The sequence below is a fragment of the Condylura cristata genome, unplaced genomic scaffold, assembly GCF_000260355.1.
Source record: "Condylura cristata isolate star-nosed mole 26May11 unplaced genomic scaffold, ConCri1.0 scaffold00005, whole genome shotgun sequence".
NCBI lineage: Eukaryota > Metazoa > Chordata > Mammalia > Eulipotyphla > Talpidae > Condylura > Condylura cristata.
The window spans coordinates 32255074-32274966 of NW_004567106.1; the positions used below are offsets into that span (position 1 = coordinate 32255074).

Genomic DNA, 19893 nt, shown 5'->3' on the forward strand with positions numbered 1-19893 from the left:
AGAGTGGGGAGCAGAACAGGCAGATCTACGAAGTACACTGCTGAGGGGAGCAGCGGGCGGGTCAGGAGAGGTCTGCCACGCCTTGTGGTCACCTCTGGGGCAGGCGGGAATCGAACTCAAGCGGAAGTGGCTTTAGCTTCTCAGTGCTGTGCCTCAACCCGCTGCGCCACCAGGGAGGGCCTGTGACTGTTATCTTATACAGCAAAAGAGATTTTGCAGATGTGAGCAAGTTAAGGATTTGTAGATGGAGCCATTAGCCTGCATTATCTGGATGGGACCGCTAACAAAAATCCATATAAAAAGAGGGCAAGAGCCAGAGAAAGAGCAGTGATGAGAAGCAGAAGACTGGAGTCAGGGAGCGACTTGTAGCGGCTGCACCACTGGCTTTGGTGGTGGAGGAAGGGGCCATGAGCCAAGGAAGACAGGCAGCCTCTAGCAGCTGGAAAAGGCAAGGAAACAGATCCTTCCCTCGAGCCTCCAGAAGGAATGCAGCAACTCTGTGCACATCCTGATTTTAGCCCAGAGAAATTGATCTCAGACCTCTGACCTCCAGAACTGTAGGACAATAAACATGTGTTGTTTTAAGCCAATACGCAGTGAAAGCAATAATACAGACAAGACTGTTGGACTTAAAAATATTAATTGATGGGAAAAATAAAAGGAATTTGTTTCAGACTTGATTCTCAAGACAGAACATCAGTTATGGTTCTCTTCATAGAGAGTGAAAAGCGAAAGGGTTCTAATTTTTGTCACTCATTCTGTCAGATCCTATTCATTGTTTGCTCCAGAATTTAATGGAGCTGATTTCTTGGTCAAGCTTTGCTGACACATCCTTGATGATCCTTGTGTAAAATCAAAGTTGAGTTTTATTTTATCAAAATAAAAGTCCATGTAGAGCCATAATGTTTCAATTGTCAGGCTAGGAAGTTCCCAGGATGCTCACAGATGATAATAAGTTAGCCCACCCTGGTCTCAGGACAGACAACCTGGTGAAGGAAATTTCAACCCCATCATCTCATCGCATCCATTACATCCTCCTCGACTCCTCCCTCACAAGCCTGAGTCAAAGTGACCTCCAGCCACCAGACAGGTGAGATGGGGCCTGGTTCTCTCCAGGAGAACTCTTCCTCCTGAAACCTGTTCGGTAGTGAGTGTGCTACCAGAGGAATGAACAATAGATAGTAGGGCATTTTGTAGGTCACAGTCCCTTGACAGCAGTCTCTAATTCATTGGAGGAAAGTGACTTCAAATACAGGCTCTTGGACTGTGGCTTGAGAAAACATTGGTCTAGTGCAGGGCTCTCAATTTAGAGTGATATTGTCCCCCAGGACATTTGGTAGTGTCTGAAGACATTTCTGTTTGTTATAACCAGGGTGCAAAGTGTGATACTGGCATCTAGTGGATAGAGGCCAGGGATGCTGCTAAATATCCTATACAGTATTATACAGCCCACTGACTCACATACTTATCTGACCCAAATTGTCAAATGTTCAAAGATCGGAAAAAAAGACGACAACAACAACAACAAAAAAACTGGCAGAGTGGGTAAATCTTAAAAATATCCATGCACAAATTATACCACAGGGATATAAACATGTGTAAAGTGTATGTGTCTCCCACCCCCATCACAGTTGGGGTGTCCTGGCTCCCCTACTGCTTCCTTACCCCATCAGCTCACTGTTGCCCTGTGCCTACTTTGGCTTCCTCTTTCACACTAGCCAAGAATAGGGGACGCCAAGTACTAAGACTTTTACCCCTGGAGATTACTGTCATATTCTGAAACTTTACCAAAATAAAGTTTCAGGCCAAAAAGAAGCATGGTTAAGGACATGATTTTCTTTTTGACCCAATTTGTAACTGAGTAGGCGCTCCACTCACAAATCAGCTTTGCACCCGTGATTGTTGACACTTAAGAATTATGGGCCACACAGAGTCATGCACTCAAGATGTATTTCTCCCCAACATTAAATCCTCCAGTTTCTCGCTCCCCTTCTAACCATTTTCATCTAGTGTCAATGGTGAGCTTCATTCTTTACGAGGAACTAATTATTGAGGAAATAAATGTTCTAGAATGTGAGCAAGTGTGACTGATTGGTTGCCAGGGGTGAGCTTTGCATTCCTCTGTCTCCTGTTGGGGGCCAGGCTCTGTGTCCTCGTCAAGGGCTCAGTGCCCTGTCACATGGTCCAGGATGGCTCTCAGGCCCCTGTTCTCAGCAGTACGCAGGAGTGGGAGAATCACCCTGCAGGCACATGGCTGTGGTTTTATCATCTTGCACTCATCACTATATTCAGGAAGATAGATTTTTATTTTGTAGCAAAACTGCTACTTGAGGGTAAACCTTGACACACAGCTTGTGTGCTTGACTGAATTGGGCAAAATGAAAATAAGGGGACAGCAAATAGACTTGGGACAAATTCCAGGCCTTTTATTTTTTTTTAGACCAGCTCCTTGGGAAAAATGCTTAGATAGGTAATTAAAAAAGGATAGTTTAAGTATAAACTTGCCTTTCCAACGCAAAGGACATTAAACCCTAATGTACAAGCAGTATGGAAGTTGCTAGCATTTCTTTCTTTGTTGAATGCATGAGAGGATTGTCATTCATTCCTTAGGTATTTTAACCTTTAAGAAATTCCCCTTCACCAGAGTTTTATACTTTTCAATACATTCCATAGTAAAGTGGCAGGTCCTTCACCTCTTTCATTAAGTTTTTGGGTGTGATTGTGAGTAGGATTGTAATCCTTATTTTCCTTTCTTCTGATAAAATGTTTGCATGTGGAAATGCCACTGATTTTCGTTGATTGATTTTGTATCCGGCTAGTATACATACACCAGAAAACATACACAGGCAGAATATAGTAGGAATAAATCTTGTACTAGTGAAAGGATGTGAGTTCCCTCACATCCAATACTTTCTGACTTGGAGTACAGGCTTTAATAGGGAGGGGAAAGAAAAAGAATTGGTAGAGGGTGTACATGTGAAGAGTAAAAATTAAAAGATTTGGCCTTCCCTGGTGGCACAGTTGGTCAGGATGCAGCACTGTAAGCTAGCTGCAGAGCGAGTTCGATTCCCGGCCCTGGAGGTGACCCACATGGCACGGCAGACCTCTTCTGACCTGCCCTGCTGCTCCCCTCAGCAATGTACTCGGATTAGCCTGTTCTGCTCCCCACTCTGGTGAATCCTCTCACCACCCCTGCACCTCTGGCTTGTACCCCAGTTCTGAATGCATAAATTAATAAATCTTTTTAAAAAATTAAAATATTTTCCAAACATTTAGCAAAATACACAGAATCTCAGCAGTCCTCCCAGCTTTTCAACTTGATTAACTATTCCTGCCACAAACTTTTAGCACCTAAAATGTACAAAATCCAAGGAAATACAAAGGTAAGTAAGTCAGACAGCCCCAAACTGTGGCCTTGCTCCGGCATCTTATATTTAAAGTTGTTTGCAAAGTTCATCTAGGTTTTAGAGCTCATTGCTTCTGATGGCTTATATTTCAACTTAGCAAACTGTTCTAGAGGTATTTCCTTAAGCTCAAAGGACTGGTTCCTGTATCCATCAAGTCTACCTTAGAGAAGACGGTGCCATTCTTATTTTGCAGGACTGAACTCTTATGTATATGTCAAAAATATAGGAGTAAAGCTACGAGAAGAAATATGGAAAGTTAGGGGAGATTTTTGGGAAGTGAAGGGGCCAGGAAGGCTTTGCACACGATGGCTAAGGACATAATTTTCTTCGGTGAGATTTTTGAGCCAATTTGTAATTGATTCAAAATGAAACAGGATTTTTTTTTAAAAGATTTATTTATTTATTTATTCATACAGAACTGGGGTACAGGCCAGAGATGCGGAGGGTGAGAGGACTCACCAGAGACAGAGTGGGGAGCAGAACAGGCAGATCGACGTAGTACACTGCTGACGGGGGCAGCGGGCGGGTCAGGAGAGGTCTGCTACGCCATGTGGTCACCTCGGGGCAGGCGGGGATTGAACTCATGCGGAAGTGACTTAAGCTTCTTAGTGCTGTGCTTTAACCCGCTGCGCCACCAGGGAGGGCCCGAAACAGGATTTTAATAGGCACCAGTGACAGGGGGAGAAGGGGAAAGAGGTTTGTATAAAGAAGTTGGAAATTGTAAGATGTGTTAGAAGTTGGAAAGTGTAAGATGTGTTAGAGGATGACAGTGATAAAAAACTGAAATCCTCTTTCTGCATTGGCGTTCAGGATTTGATAGTTCGATGCTGGTGTTTGGTGGGTAGAGTTCCTTATGGTATCAGGTTCTTTTGTTTGGGCCAAGTTTTTGATGTCCCGTGCATTCAGCTGGTTCTTCGTTAGGGAGAGGAGGAGAGTGGAACACTGTGCATGCGAGACTTTTACAGGTCAGACCTGGAGATAGGTGCTTTACTTCCACCTCCTGTCAATGGTCACAATTTAATCATGTGGACCTGGGAGTCTGGGAAATGTAGTGTTTCTGTCTTAGGAAAACAGATTTTAGTGAGCACATAGTCATTTCTTCAGTGATTTTTAACCTCAAGGTTGAACTTTGTTCTGAACGCAATGGTGAGTTGTTCTTCACCTTAGCAGGATGGAGGCAAGCTCATGGTAACATAAGTGCCATAAAGGGAATAATTTTGTATGTTACATTCACTGCTGTAGCTGTGGCATATGGTAGGCCTTAAATAAATATTTGATCAAATAATGTCATGATGGATGGATGCTGGCAAAAAGTCCTGGGCATACTGAACCTTCCAAGGTGGATTAGTGAAAGAGAGTTGAGGCAAAGAGACCAGTTAGAAAGTGATTGTAATATCTGATAGAGCCCAAGTTAGTGTGGTAACAGTAGGAATGAGCGCATATTTAGAAACAAATGTTTACTTCTGCTATTTTAACTTGCTTAGTTTACAACATGGCCATAGCTTATAGTTTCAGCAGAGTCCCTGCTGAGTTGAAATCATAGAAGCAGGTTGTGAGCCGAAAGGACCTGGGACTTTCTTTGGAGGCATTAATTGGAATGCAGCCTCAGGACTTGGGCTATGCCACAATATTGCAACCCAAACAAAATAAAACTTGACTAAACCAGCAAACCCAGATTGGAGTTCAAGTTACTTTAAGGGACCCTTGGGAAAGGCACACTGCAGTTGTATTATGTATGCAAAATTCGCTCCTTGACCTTAGTGTAAGGAAAATTACTGAAGTACACATAATCGGTTGCCAGCTTTCCAAAGTGTTGGACACGTTAACTCCTATGCAATTATGCAATATTTTTTTTTAATTTTAATTTTAAAATATGCTTGAAAAATAGATGCTGATCCAACAAGAACAGAGAATATCGATGAAAAGAATATGTTCTCTGTGCACCTAGGAGAAGCCAACACACAGGCAACCTCATGTGGCTGGAGGTTTCAAGGTTTTAGAAGCTGCTTGCAGATGAATATCTTTGAAATTAAAAGCTGTGGGCGGCCTTCTGTCCACCCTCCAGATTGGACTGCTGGTTTATGTATAAGCTGTGGCGGATTCAGTGTCTGACCTAATACTCAGGTACTCTACCCCTCAAATCTGATGAAAAGCTCCTGACTTCAGGATCATGCAGAGCTGAGTGAAAACTCTCACTGAAGACAGCCAGGGATTCTTAGGAGATTTAAAAGATGCTTGCTGATCTGGAACTAATGTCAAAACAACAGAAGAGCTCTTTGTGGTATTTTTGTATGTTTTCTTTTTGGGAGAAAGATTCAAAATTAAAGCAGCTAAAAGTAATAAATATTTACAAAGACATAATGCTCCATTTCACCCATCCTATCAAAAAAATAAACTGGAAGAATAAAAATGTCTAGAAAAGGAAGGGAAAGCTAAGACAAAATTCAACAACAGTGAGGAGGATGGGAGAGGAGGGTGGGAATGAATGTGACCCTGACCATGATGTCTATTGGTGCAGAAAGAGTGAGGAAGATGTGGGGAAATGCCTGAGAGCATCTCTCCCCTGGGAAGCCAGCTGCTCTTAGAGGGCTGAGTTCCTCAGATCTGGGCCTGTTTAGGCAGAATTTACTGGCTTGATACAATGGGTACCTGCCATCTATTAATTTGGTTTCTAGTTCAAATTCCAGAAACCTCAATTGATTGACATTTCATTTGCCTAGTGACCTATTCACCAATTTCACTAATTTTCTATCAATTTTCTATCAACTAATTGTATAGCAATTCCTGTGACGCAGGATAGTTTTTACAACAACCTTGCAAAGAAAGCTGTTGTATGTAAGTTGACTGGAAAACACTTTTTTTCCCCTGTTGCATCTTTTTGAAGATTCAGTTACAACTTGCTAAGGTTACAAAAACAGGCACACTTCTGTGAGTGGATAGAAGAGCAGAAGCCATTCTAAAGAGGGGAAAGACTCCCATCATTGGTTGGAGACTGGGGGAGGGAGGTCACTGCTGAGGTAAAGAAGGAAGGAACGGGCGTTAATGGTACTGTGTGTTGAAGAATAGGTCAAGTTTGGAGAGAGTGGGGAAGAGTTCAGGGGTTCTATAAACACTTATCAACTGGTATGCACTCTCTATTTAATGATTGAAAACACATTTGATCAGTTTTATGAATTCAATGAAATGACTCTTAGTGTATCCATTTTTAGCAAATTAACTGGTTCATCTAATCCAATCTGTATCAAACCATCCTAGCAACACTTTTAAGCTGAGGCAGGAAGAGAAGCATTCCTGGAGGAAGAGGCAACTTTCTGCACAATGATACCTGTAGCAAGAGGGGATCTGAAAGAGGAGGGATTGTTAACACCCAGAGAGTTCTTTTGCTTACAAGGGGGTTGGAATGGGAGGCCGATTTATCTTGGTTTGCTTGAGATTTCCCTGATTTTAGTTCTGAAAATTTCAATGCCCAAGGAAAATGAGACAGTTGATTAGTCTTGTGTAGAAAAAAAATAAGAAAATGGTGGAGGGCGGGGAGAGGGGATGTTGTGACCTTTTTTAAGAGCTCTCTCTCTTTTTAAATAATAGTTTATTTTTACATCATTTTGTGCCTTTTTCCATCTTAGTTGTAATCCCCGTGGGCTTCCCATCACCAATTCACCTGTGTGCCATCACCATAGTCCAGTACACTTACCCCTTTCCCCATCATTTTTGATACCATTCCCCACTCCACCCCGGTAAAATGTCTCTGGTATGTAGTTGTTCATTATTATTATCATTCCCCCTCCCCCGGTCCTTTATATTCCTGCTATGAGTGAAACCATCCAGTATTTTTCCTTTTCTTTCTGGCTTATTTCACTAAGCATGATCCCTTCCAGGTCCATCCATGTTTCTGAAAAAGGCATGTGTTTATCTTTTTTGATTGCTGAGTAATATTCCATTGTGTATATGTACCACATCTTTTTAATATGTACCAATCATCTACTTTTGGGCATTTGGGTTGATTCCACATCTTTCCGATTGTAAATAAGGCAGCAATAAACATGGGGGTGCAGGTATCTTTTGAATCAGTGTTTTTGTGTCTTTTGGGTAGGAGCTGTCTTTTTGCAGGGATAGTTCATCTACAGGGCCTACAGGAAAGATAAAACATTCTTGGGAGAAATCATTTGGACTCGAGCAGTAAGCCCAAGGACCTAATATCAGAGAAGGCTGTAGGTTTGTTCCAGATATCTTGATTACACAATATATATGCACTTACTTTTCTAAATGTGCCTTTTCTCTCTTTTCTTCAGGGAGGCAGGACACAGTGCGTGAGAGAAGTCTGTCCCACTCTCTCCTGTCCCCAGCACCTTAGCCACATCCCCCCAGGACAGTGCTGCCCCAGATGCTTGGGTGAGTGACTATTTTCAGGTTGAAGAACATTGCCATCTATTCCCAGAATTCTTGCTAAGAGTGTTTGTTCTCATGGTTATTTCAGGGTTCCTAAGTAGTCATATTTCATGGCTTGTTAGCAGTAACTGTGCCTAGTGATGGGAGTGTGAGGTGTGTATGGTGTTTGGCACCTTCACGGGCCTGCACAGCAGTTTCTTCTCTTTTGTTTCTCCTTGTATCTATAAACCTGGTTCATCAGACATTCTCCTCCCCTATCCCCTTTTAGGGAGGATGCTATTTTAGAAAATATCTCTAATTAGGAGTATGATGATTAGTAAGCATGTACTTTAGAGGCCTCTGGAATAACACATGGAAGAATCTAGACCAGTTATACTTTTAGAAGCAAAAGGCTACAGGAGGATAATAGGATTCCTCAAATAAGAGAGCTTGGAAGGAATAATGAATAACAGCTAAAAAAAGGAATAGTAACTATATTCTTTTATTTTTTAAAAAGGCAGTTGAATAATTTAATGAACGTGCTGCCATCATTAAGGCCTCATAATAGTTCAAAATATTTTTAAAAGTTTTATTGAGGTAATATTGGTTTATAACATTATGTAGCTTTCAGGAATATCACATAATCCAGCATCTGCATATATTACATTATGACCACCACCAAGAGTCCAGTTTTCCAGTTTCCATCCTTTACCTTTAGCTGTTCCATGTTGGGCATTTGATATGTATTTGGCATCATGCAAAGCATTTGATATGTTTTTTTCTCATTTAATCTCCACTGAGCTGTGACTCATGTATTAAATACATCCTGCAACACTGCTGTGTGATACAGGTGCTGTTGTTCTTTTTATTACTAAAAGGGAAGTAGATCATTAAAAGGTGGCCCAGCTGGTGAGCTTTGGAGTTGATACCCGAACACCTGGTGTGGTTCCTAAGTCCATGCTCTCACCTGCTGCATCTCAGTTTCCCTGGTGACTTGGAGGCAGAGTGCGTGTTGTGGACTGAAAGGAGACCACCCAGAAAGGGAGTCTCTAGAGCATGAGGTTCTTTGGCTTTTGTCTGTAACCCACATCTCTGCTCCCTCATCATCCCTAGGCCCTAGAGCTAGTTGAGGTCAGACTAGATTCAAATAAAATTAGTTTGGCACAGCATTCAGGTCTCCCCTGATCCCAACTCCAGGAACCCATGAGGGAGCCAATTTTTTTCCTAGTCAAGGATGACTTTGTGTTTCTGCTTCTGCAGTCTCTCTCTCTGGTCCCCACACCCTGTGCCCCCCGGCCCCCACCCTGCTTCTACTGTCTCTTATTTATTTATTTATTAATATATTTTGTCCTTTTGGCAACCATCACCTCCTCTAGTCTTTTTGTATCATACAGTGCTATTGAATCAACCCTTACAAAATAGATTTTACTCATGGATTTGGATAATGAAGGTGATAGCAGAGAACATGGCAAATAACTTAAAAAAAAGAAAAAGATTAAGCTCATTTCTTCTTGAAAGGGCTTAGCTATTTTTCTTTTTGGCAGAGTTCACTGACTGTCTCTTTTATTCTGGCTCCTGTCTCCTAATATGCCTCCCTTTACTGGACGTTTGTCCTCTTTCTTTTATAACTTGTTTCTCCCAAATCCAAGACATGCCATTGACTTATTTTTCTCACTCCCAGTCTGTCACAGGCAGACTTTTCCACCAAACTGGCAAGTAAAGACATCTTGTTAAACGAAGGAAGTTTTCTTCTCTTTGAAGGAGTCTGCTGCTACCGCTGACATAGCTTTGCCTTCTTCTACATGTACTCGAGCACACACATATTACACACACACACACATGCATGCATACACTTTGAAAGTAAATATGAAATCTTATTATAAGAAGAAAGGATGGTTTAAGCTAATGATGTTTCCTCTGATGTGTTTGCTTGTGTCTCTGGAATAAAGTTCTTCCATTCCCTTGTGATAGAAATGATCACACTCTGGGTAATGGTAGAAGTAGTTTTCCACCCGAGTGGTAGAACCATCATAGAGGAGGTGACTTTCAGGCCTGGCCTCAAAGATAAATAAGTTTTATTAATACTTGAAGCTGCACTATGGATATGCTGAGTCAACTCAGAAGCTTCTTATACAAAACAATGAATATTGTGCTAAGTGCATATTTCTCTGTTCATTTGTGATCCTAAGACAGGAGATGAAAGGAAAGCAAATCATAGAAAACCTGAAAACCATAATTCTCCCCAACTAGCCCTTTATTGTTTGGGTCAAACCCCAGCAGAATAGTGCAAATGGCTTAAGTCAGGCTGCATATGAAATCACTGAACTAGTCGTGAATGTTTCATCTTACTTGGTTCATAGTGACTAGGATAAAGACAGGATTTTATAATTTTTGGAGGTAAAAAGAAACATCCCCATCCATTCCCAAACACACATAGCAGATAGGGAAAAAAAAAATAGTAGAATGCTTTCTATTCACTGAAGTCATAGACTTAATTTGATTTTTGACCAGTTGGCCACTGATCTGCTGTTCAGATTTCCTTCAGCCAGGATCATTCATGTGGCATTCCTCTGCCTTCTGGAATAGAACGTTCTTTTCCCACTTTCAGTGAAGAAACTCATCAGAGCTCAGTGTACACAGACCACCCAGTGCAGCTCTCAGAATGACACAGCCAGCCACTAGTAATGATCGTGCTGGTCATCTGCCCCCTACTAGTGGGGTTCATTGAGTGCCAGACTTATATTTAGGTAAAATTTACATTGATTGAGGGATCCCTTAAGCCATTAGTCACATTTGTTCAGGGGTATAAGGTCCTTTGAAGAGTCCTTCTGTTGAGCAATCCATTGAGCCAGGATTCATTCATCCACTCCATGCAACAATATTATCATTATCACTGCAGTATGAACAACAGCTGATGGGTACATGGAGGGGGCTGTTCACTCCACAAGAAAGCCACAGGAGAGACAATATGGAGCTCAGCCTCAAGGAAGATGTATTTTGGTTGGTGGGGAAGGAAGTTGAACAGCATCTATATATTCACTCACATCCTGCCTTTCACCAAAAAGGATTTCAGCACATTACAAAATACATGAATCACATGCAGATAAATATAGGAAAAACAGCTACCTAGGTTATCACAATTTTCAAAAATTGTTTAATTGAAGCAGAGCTATTTTTAATTTATTAAAGAATAGGAATATATCTTTCATGGATTGAAATAGAGGGGCGTGTTTAAAGTAGTAAAAGATAACTTCATCATTTTTGTCATAAATGATGTTTCTTATACTAAACTGTTCTAAAACAGGTATATTTGTACCAGAAGCGATCTTGATGCAGTGGGGCAAATCTATGTGTTTTGGTCTGTGTAAAAATTCTGATGCTTTAGGATAAAACTTTGGGGATTCCCTAGATGAAAAACTAAACAAAAGATGAAGTTTTGAATTTTGCAGGTAATCTTTTAGTCTTTCAATTCTCAGAAACTTCAACACACACACACACATACACACACACACACACTCTTACTTGGGAGTATTAATACTTGCTTGGTTTAAATACAGTCATTGTGTTAATTTTTGTGTAACCATGAGATAGACTTTGGATGTATATGTATGTGTGGTGTATATGTATGTGGTGTGTGTGTGTGTGTGTGTATAATACGCCACTTTATGAGGGAAGTAAGGCCTGAATTATAACCACTATCACCAGGGAGTCCATATGTGGCACCCCAATTTATAACTCATTATCATCTTTTTTTTTTTTAATTTTTTTTGAAAGATTTATTTATTTATTCATATAGAACTGGGGTACAGGCCAGAGATGCGGAGGGTGAGAGGCTTCACCAGAGACAGAGTGGGGAACAGAACAGGCAGATCGACGAAGTACACTGCTGAGGGGAGCAGCGGGCGGGTCAGGAGAGGTCTGCCGCGCCATGTGGTCACCTCCGGGGCAGGCGGAAATCGAACTCAAGCCTAAGTGGCTTTAGCTTCTCAGTGCTGTGCTTTAACCCGCTGCGCCACAAGGGAGGGCCCATTATCATCTTTTAAAGAACAAATTTGCTGCTGGTGGTGAGATGTAAACTGATCATATAATAAATGATTTAATTGTGAGGTTGACTCAGGAAAATATCAGTTTTCTTGACTTCTACTAACAGTAATTCCAGCAGTTCTAAGAACACAGTATTTATTATGTATTTATAGGCATTTTCAGCATGTCACTGCGTCTACTGAAAAGTAGAGATTATTTCTAATCTTTTTACAAGAAGAAAGAGGGTATGAATATAAATTAGATGAGTGAAAATGAATATTTGGCTTTTTAACTTAGTGTATAATCAAAGTAACATTTTTTCCTATTGTGTATATAACTTAGAATTATTTTAATTTATTCTTTATCTTATTTTATTACTTAATAAAATAATATAATTTTCTCTTATTTTAAAAAATAAGAATATTTTATTTCTGGTTGTCAAATTCATCAATATTTCTTTTATTCCCAACCATTACCCCTTAAACCCTTCTGACCTTTTTTTTTTTTTTTAAAAGATTTTTTTATTGATGCATATAGAACTGGGGTACAGGGGCAGTAGAGGATTCACCAGAGACAGAGTGGGGAGCAGAACAGGCATATTGACAAAGTAATCGACAACGTACACTGCTGAGGGGATCAGCAGGCGGGTCAGGAGAGGTCTGCTGTGCCATGTGGCTCACCTCTGGGGCGGGGATCAAACTTATGCTGAAGTGGTTTTAGCTTTTTAGTGCTGTGCTTTAACCCACTGCGCCACCAGGGAGGGCCCGCCTGACCTTTTATCCTCTTTTCTCTTAACCTGAGATGCCTCATTTCACTTATTAGAGTTCACTAGCTTTTATACACATATTTTGCTTTGTTAAAGCATCTGCTATGTAAAGTCCAATATGTGTCTTTGTCATTATGACTTGCTTTACTATACAAAATTCCCTTGAATTCTTTACATTTTTTCTGTAAGTGGCAACATTTTGTCATGTTGAATAATATTCCATCATGTGGGTATATCACGACTTCTTTTTAAAAAATTGTTTAATATGGTTATTATATGATCCTCATTTTTGTACAGTGTATGGTTTCTCTGTAAAGTTCCCACCACCAACTTACCCGTGCACCGCTGCCGTAGTCCTTGGGCTCTTTCCACTGACCTTGACCTTCTCCCTCCTAATATATTACAACTTCTTAATTCTGATTCCTACCAGTGGGCTTTTAGGTTATTTACATGTCTTAAATATTTTAAATAATGCTGCATTAAATATCATGGATCAGAGCCTCCCTGGTGGCGCAGCGGGTTAAAGCACAGCACTGAGAAGCTAAAGCCACTTCCGCATGAGTTCGATCCCCGCCTGCCCTGGAGGGAGGTGACCACATGGCATGGCAGACCTCTCCTGACCCGCCCACTGCTCCCCTCAGCAGTGTACTTGGTCGATCTGCCTGTTCTGCTCCCCACTCTGTCTATGGTGAAACCTCTCGCCGCCCCTGAGCCTCTGGTCTGTACCCCAGTTCTGTATGCACAAATAAATAAATCTAAAAAAAAAAAAAAATGGATCATAGGATCTTTTTGAGTGGATGACTTTAATTTCTTTAGGGAGATGTCCAAGAGTGAAATCGCTGGGTCAAATGGCATTTCCATTTCTGGCTTTTTCTTTTTTTTTAAGATAAATTTAGATCCTCTTCAAAACTGGCTGCACTAACTTATATTCCTACCAGTATAATATGGTTGCATTTTCTCTTGTTTTTGGGATCTTCTTAATATGTGCCATTCTGTCAGGTGTGAGATGACATCCTACTTTGAACCATATCTTCCTTAATAAAAGCTGTGATGCTGAACATTTTTCTATATATCTTAGCTTTTAGAATGTCTCCTTTGGTGAACTGTCTGCTCCGATGTGCTGCCAATTTATTAGTTAGGTTGTTTGTTTCTTTACATTAAATCATATCTGGTATATGAGCCTCTTGTCAGTTGTGTGTCTAGTGTGGATACTTTAACCTATTCAGTAAGGTGCCTTTTTAATCACTTATATGTTTGTCATTGTGTAAAAGTTATTCAATTGGAATTAATTCCAATTGTTCATTTCTCTTCCATTTCCTTTACTGAAAAACCTTAGTCTCCAAAAACATTATTGATGTCATCCAACATACGGCTAGTGTTTTCTTCTATATGTTTTATTGTTGCAGGCCTTATATCTAAATCTTTAATACCTTTTGAAATTACTCTTGTTCATGGAGTTAGAGCTTGATTAAAAGTCATCCTTTTACGTGTGTCCATCCTGTTTTCCCAGCACCATTTGTTAAAGAGACTCTCCTTTTTCCATTGTTTGATGTGACTTGTTTTTCATGAATCAATTGTTGATATATATGTGGATATATTTCTGATCTTTATTATATTTCATTTAGATATATGTCTACTTTTATGCCAATAACATGTTATCTTAATTACTGTTAACTTATAATATAGCTTAAAATCCCGTGATGGGATGTCGTCATGTCTCTCCTTTCTTCCTCACAATGTTTTAGCTTACTACTTTGCACGCTTACTACTATGGTATTATCTGTCCTACACCCTGACTTTGTGTACCCAGTATAGTGCTTAGTTTTAAATGTCCCTGAAGGTAGGTGTGTGCTTTTGAGTTAACAACAACAGAGAGGCTCCATGTGGCAACCATGGCACTTTCTTGTGGGTGGTATTGGCTTAGTATTACTCTTTAAGCAGTTATAGTTTTTCCTACTCTGTTCCTCCATGCTATTTTTCTTCATGTATGCAATAATCATCTATTTATATTTCAGGGTTTGTTTGCTTAGTTGTATTTTGATTGTGAATATGTGGAGAAGGAGAGGCCAGGGTCCAGGGTTTTCATTCTGCCACCATCTTGCTAGATGCTTAAATTAAAGTAACATGCTAGGAATTTATTTATTTACTTATTTATTATTTATTTATTTATGCTTTAGATAAGCTTTGTGCTTCAGGAAGCAGAAACTCAAAATATTGAAGGAAAGGAGGAAATTGGAAATTGGATTTTACTCCTTATTTGTGGTTGCCTTTTCTGTCATTTTAGACAATGTTCAAGTGTTCCCATCAGAAAAAATCAAACTAATTCAACAGAGATGTGAAGCCTATGAAAGATTGGATACTTGACATGTAGAGCTGGAGTCTGCCTCTATGCATTCTTTGAATTAGTTTCACCTTTTATGCCAACAGACTTGTGATTTCTTGAGCTGAAATTTTTTATCATTGATTCTTCTTTGGATATCTTGGCTTCTGCCTCTTCCCTGTCATACCCACCGTGTAGATAATGTTGCTTGTTCTTAAAGATGCAGCTTAGGCAGCACATCTTCCAAGAAGTCATCTCTAACTTCCCTTTCTCCTTGGTCCCATAATTAGCATCTTTCTAGAACTTAATATATTGCTCTATTGAAAGAGTCTTTTGTAGGCTTATTTCTTCATGAGATCTCCATGACAGCTGTTCTATATCTTAGTCATCTTGGTTCATTGTGATGGACATGTAATAAAGATTTGTTGAATTTACAAGGCTCAGTGTGGAATTAAGTTCTGTTACACAAAGATTTTCTATGTTAATGAGTCCTGGGGATCACCTGGTAATAACTGATCCCAGGCTCTTTTTATATGCACCAGGTTTACCTCATCTTGTGAGAATGTTTAACAGTCTTGAGATGTAATTGCTGCTGACAAAGTGGGAAATACATGATTTATGACTGTCTTGCTTATACTATATGGTTGCTTCCCTCTAGGGCAGAGGAAAGTGTTTGATCTCCCATTTGGAAGCTGCCTCTTTCGCAGTGATGTTTATGACAACGGATCATCCTTTCTTTACGACAACTGCACTTCATGTACCTGCAAGGTAAGGTTGCTTTGAGCGGCTGGTCCAATAATGACAATGTTTTGGGATTTAGTATTGACATTATACCCAGACATAATGGCATGTCATTTTCTTTTCGATGGAAGAATTATTAATACTATTTTGTGAATCTCAAGCATTCTATGATTTCAAGGAAGTTCAAGCAGAGGACCAACAAGTAACTCCCTGTGATCTCCTCTAAACAAGAAATGATCTTCCAGTGGAGAGATGTAACTCTGAAGGAATTTTCTAAACTTAGATAGATACATGTGGCAGTATCCTCTGGCACTATCTAAGACTAATCTCTGACACCTAATAGAAATCACTTTTATCACATTCAAGAGAAAAGAAAAGGTGTGAATTTATGGTTTATCACAAGGATAAATCTAGTAGATTTGGAAGAGAGTATTTATGTATGTTCATGATTTATTACTTGAAACATTACTTACTTTTCTCAAAAAAAACAACCAGAAGAACCTTACAGGCCCAGAATTTTAGAGGGATATACACCACACATTTATAAATTACATGTATGCAGTGATCTGTCAGTGAATCCAAAAAGAGAATCATTCACATGAAGGATGGACTTTGAGATCATTGATTAGTGAGCTAATAGAAACGGCTATGTGATAATAGTTTAAAATAATCATTTTTTGTGGTGATGGTTATTGTTTTCAATAGCTAACAGACTAGAGAGTTGCTTTGTTCAATGTCAGCTATGAATCAGTAACTGAGATTACAGTTTAGAAGTTCCTGATTACTTAAGGCATGCTGTGTTACATGGCATGCACTACTTTGTTATGTGGCTGGCTTAGGGCTGAGATTTTTATTCCTGGGCATGGGAAATAGACTAATTTTTTAAAAGCCCAGAGTCTTTCCTGAGACTCCTTCCTCTTTCCCATGGTTGGCATTATCCTATGCTAATCATATAATCACTCTTTGCATTTTCCTTCATCCCTATTCTCACGACTTCTCCTCTGGGAATTTCACAGGTTATAGCTTCCTCTTGGGGATACCAATCTTTGATGAAACACTTAATATTTCTAATTGTAAGAAAGTCAGACATCTCACCAGTGGGATTAGTTATATGTTCAGTGCTTTGGGTCTCATGGATTCCTTTAGAGCTATTTAGATAATAAATCCTAGTGTTCAATGAGAAGTGTGATTAATACCTTTCCTCCAAAAGACCATTACCAGAATAGAAATTTGTAGTTATCTTTGGGAAATTGGATGCTTGAAGAATTGGGCTGTAATCATTTTGGATAATAAATATTATTTTCTCTCTGTCTTTCTAGTATCCCCAGCCAATACCACACCAGATACAGTTTAGTATTTTTCTGAACATAATATGTTTTCAGAGCTCTGTATCCTCCCACTTGGCAATTCCTCTCCATCAGTGTTCCCACACTCACCTTCTTATACTGTCACTAGTGAACTCCTCTTTATCCTCAATAGTCTATCTCAGATGTCACCTTCTCCAGAGAGGCTTATCAAATCCACCTTGATATTAGTACTTCTTCTCTGCTACCTTTGCAGCTGTACTTTTGATATTTGCTACTATGTTATATGGCAGTTTTTTCTGTTAACCTGGTTATTTCTCTTCATACGCTGAGCTCCTTGAGGACAGGGCCTAATCATAAATCTATTCTCATTGCTTAAGTCAGTGCCAGGCTCACAGTTTCACAAGTGCTATGTGCATGTGTGTGTGTATGTGTGAGTGTGTGTGTTTAATGAAAGTTGGGACATCTACCAGGAAAATTTGTTATTTGAGAGCATTATTGAAAAAAAAATGCATTATTTGTTTTACAAGGTGTAAATCAAAACATGCTGTTTCACAGTGAATTTTTCTCCCAGTTTTGGAGTTGATTTATAATCATTTTTTTTTACATGCCAAGCTCTGTGCTAGGTACATTGCATATTTTATTTATACTGCACAGGAAACTCAGTAATAGGTGTTATCATGTTCATCTTGAAGAGGGAGAATATGAGAGTCAGAGAGATAAATTTGCTCATGATAAAACACCTAATAAAATGAATTGGCATGCTATCCTGGTCTTGTTCAAGTCTAAATCCTATCCACTATAGGGAAGGAGAGGAAAGATAAGCTCATGGTCATATTAATGAGATAGCTAAGTCTATCGTTTGCACCCTTCATTTAGTATAATAGATGGTACTGGAAGTACCTCTTGAAGTCAGAGGTTAACATAGAAAATACACAAGTTATATATGTTGACTTATGTTTGCATCTAATGCTCCCTGAAAACTTGCTAATAGGGTCCATGTCTTGGAAAGTGGTTTGGCTTCGTTTCTCTGCCTTCAATCTCCCATTAATTTTACACTTTTGGGGAATTATAATCTATCCTGTGCCACTTCTTTCTCTCAACGTCTTTTGTTATTTTTACAGCTGGCAACCTACTCTAGGTAAAGTTTATTGGCTGCTGCTAGCTCTTTTCTTAAGCTTCTCTGAACCTTCCTTCTGTGGCTTATTGAATCACCATTTACTTGGTGATTTTATTCATGTAGAATGAATATTCATGTGTTTATTCACTTTCATTAATGTGGAATGGCATATTATAAATCAAGCCATACCCTTTAATTGACAGGCTTAAACTTGTCATCCTCAAAGGTTGAGAAGCCTGTGGGGGTCCCTATTTACTGCAGAATCCTAGAAGCCAGGCCTGACTTTAAAAATGCTGGCTTAGCTCCTTTGAGAACATAGAACATGCTAAAATGATTCACCTTGAGCTAGAATTCTAGTTGTTAATTTACTACATGATCAAAGATCTCCTGTCTTTACATGGAATTTATAAAAGGTAGCTTCCAGTCAAAGATGAGACCCGAGAGATACTGACTGCAACCACAGAGAATGTAACGTCTGCAGTCTGTTAGAAAGCACTTACTTGTGGGTGGCTAAAGGGAGGTCAGGTAGCGTGTTTGTTAAAGGCAGAACTCAATTTTAATTTCTAGCTTGCCTTCGCCCCCCCCTCCCAGGACTCTACTGTTGTGTGTAAGAAGAAGTGTGTCCACGCTGGCAGCTGTGACAGAGGCGAGGCTGCTTGTTGTGAAGAGTGCCTCTTACGCGTGCCTCCAGAGAACGTCAGAGTGTGCAAGTTTGGCAACAAGATTTTCCGGGTATGTCATGAGCTCATAGAAACTACTGTTTTTCAGAATGCTCCAGAAAAGATGCCAATTGGGTTATTCCATGTCTTATATATAAAATGTACACATGTAGGTGTACATTATTTCTATCACAATATCATAGACACAGACATATTTGGAAACAGGCGTATGTGGGATAAAAAAGCAACTGTTTGAAAAATGTTTTTTCTTTGGCCTCAGTTTTGCTTCACAAAACAGTTTAAGCCTGTGAAGCAGTATTACCTTCCCCAATGTGACCACCCAGTCGTCAAGTGGCAGTTGAACATGGTCCCTTCTGGAGGGGCTGTGGGAACAGGGGTGCCAGAAGCATCTCATTAAGTCAGAGGTGCTCAGTGCTCCTCCTTCAGGTCCTGAAGAGTTTATGGTCTCTTTTTACCCCCTAACTTTATGCAAAGTTGCTTTTCAAAAAGGATTGGATCATCCTGTTTGGAAGGTGATGAGGGGAGGGTATTTGTGGCACCCGTGGGGGGCACAGCATTGAGTGAAGGTGTGAGTGACCTGCCCCATTAAACCAGCGGGCTTGGCTGTTGGTCCCTGATGCCTACATCCAGCTGTGCTTCACAGGTTGTTTTTTTTTTTTTTTTCCTCTGTTCACTTCTTTTTGATGGTCCGAGTAGGAAATTCTGCCATGTGTATCTCCATCACATGAAGTCAACCTCTGTCTACAGATCAGCCCTGAATCCAGTCTTGACAGCATTGGTTGCAAAATGCTTTCAGGTCTCCTTGTAAACAGTCTCCTTTATGTAAATGAGCATAAACCAATTTCCAAAGTGTCCTTTGAAGCACCATGTCCTAGGAATGTGTACCAAGAGAACTTGGGGCTACCAGGTGTTCTTTAAAACAGTTCAGTTAGTCTTTCTCCTGAGAAACAAAAGGCACTAGAGAGCAAGCAGTCTTTAAAGTACTTCAAAAGTGAGAACGAAGAGGAAGTGGAGGAGTTGTCCTCAAAGATCTGTTTGTTTCTCTGTTCTTAACAAAATCTGCTCTTTGGATCCCAGGAAGGAATCCTTGTTTTGTTTTCAGGGCCAACTCTGTTGCCTGTTACCACTTTTTCCACAAATTCCTGCAAGTTACAAAGGCACAGGGCT

The 19893-nt window shown here is 40.0% G+C and overlaps 1 protein-coding gene across 1 annotated transcript in view; it reads left to right on the forward strand.

Annotated features, from left to right (window-relative positions):
• BMPER (BMP binding endothelial regulator) overlaps positions 1–19893 on the forward strand; it is a 239854-nt gene that overhangs the window by 116284 nt on the left and 103677 nt on the right. Inside the window, exons 7-9 of the mRNA XM_004676848.1 lie at positions 7697–7796; positions 15540–15649; positions 18638–18778. Coding sequence (XP_004676905.1) covers positions 7697–7796; positions 15540–15649; positions 18638–18778 — 351 coding nt within the window. The remainder of the gene's footprint in view (positions 1–7696; positions 7797–15539; positions 15650–18637; positions 18779–19893) is intronic.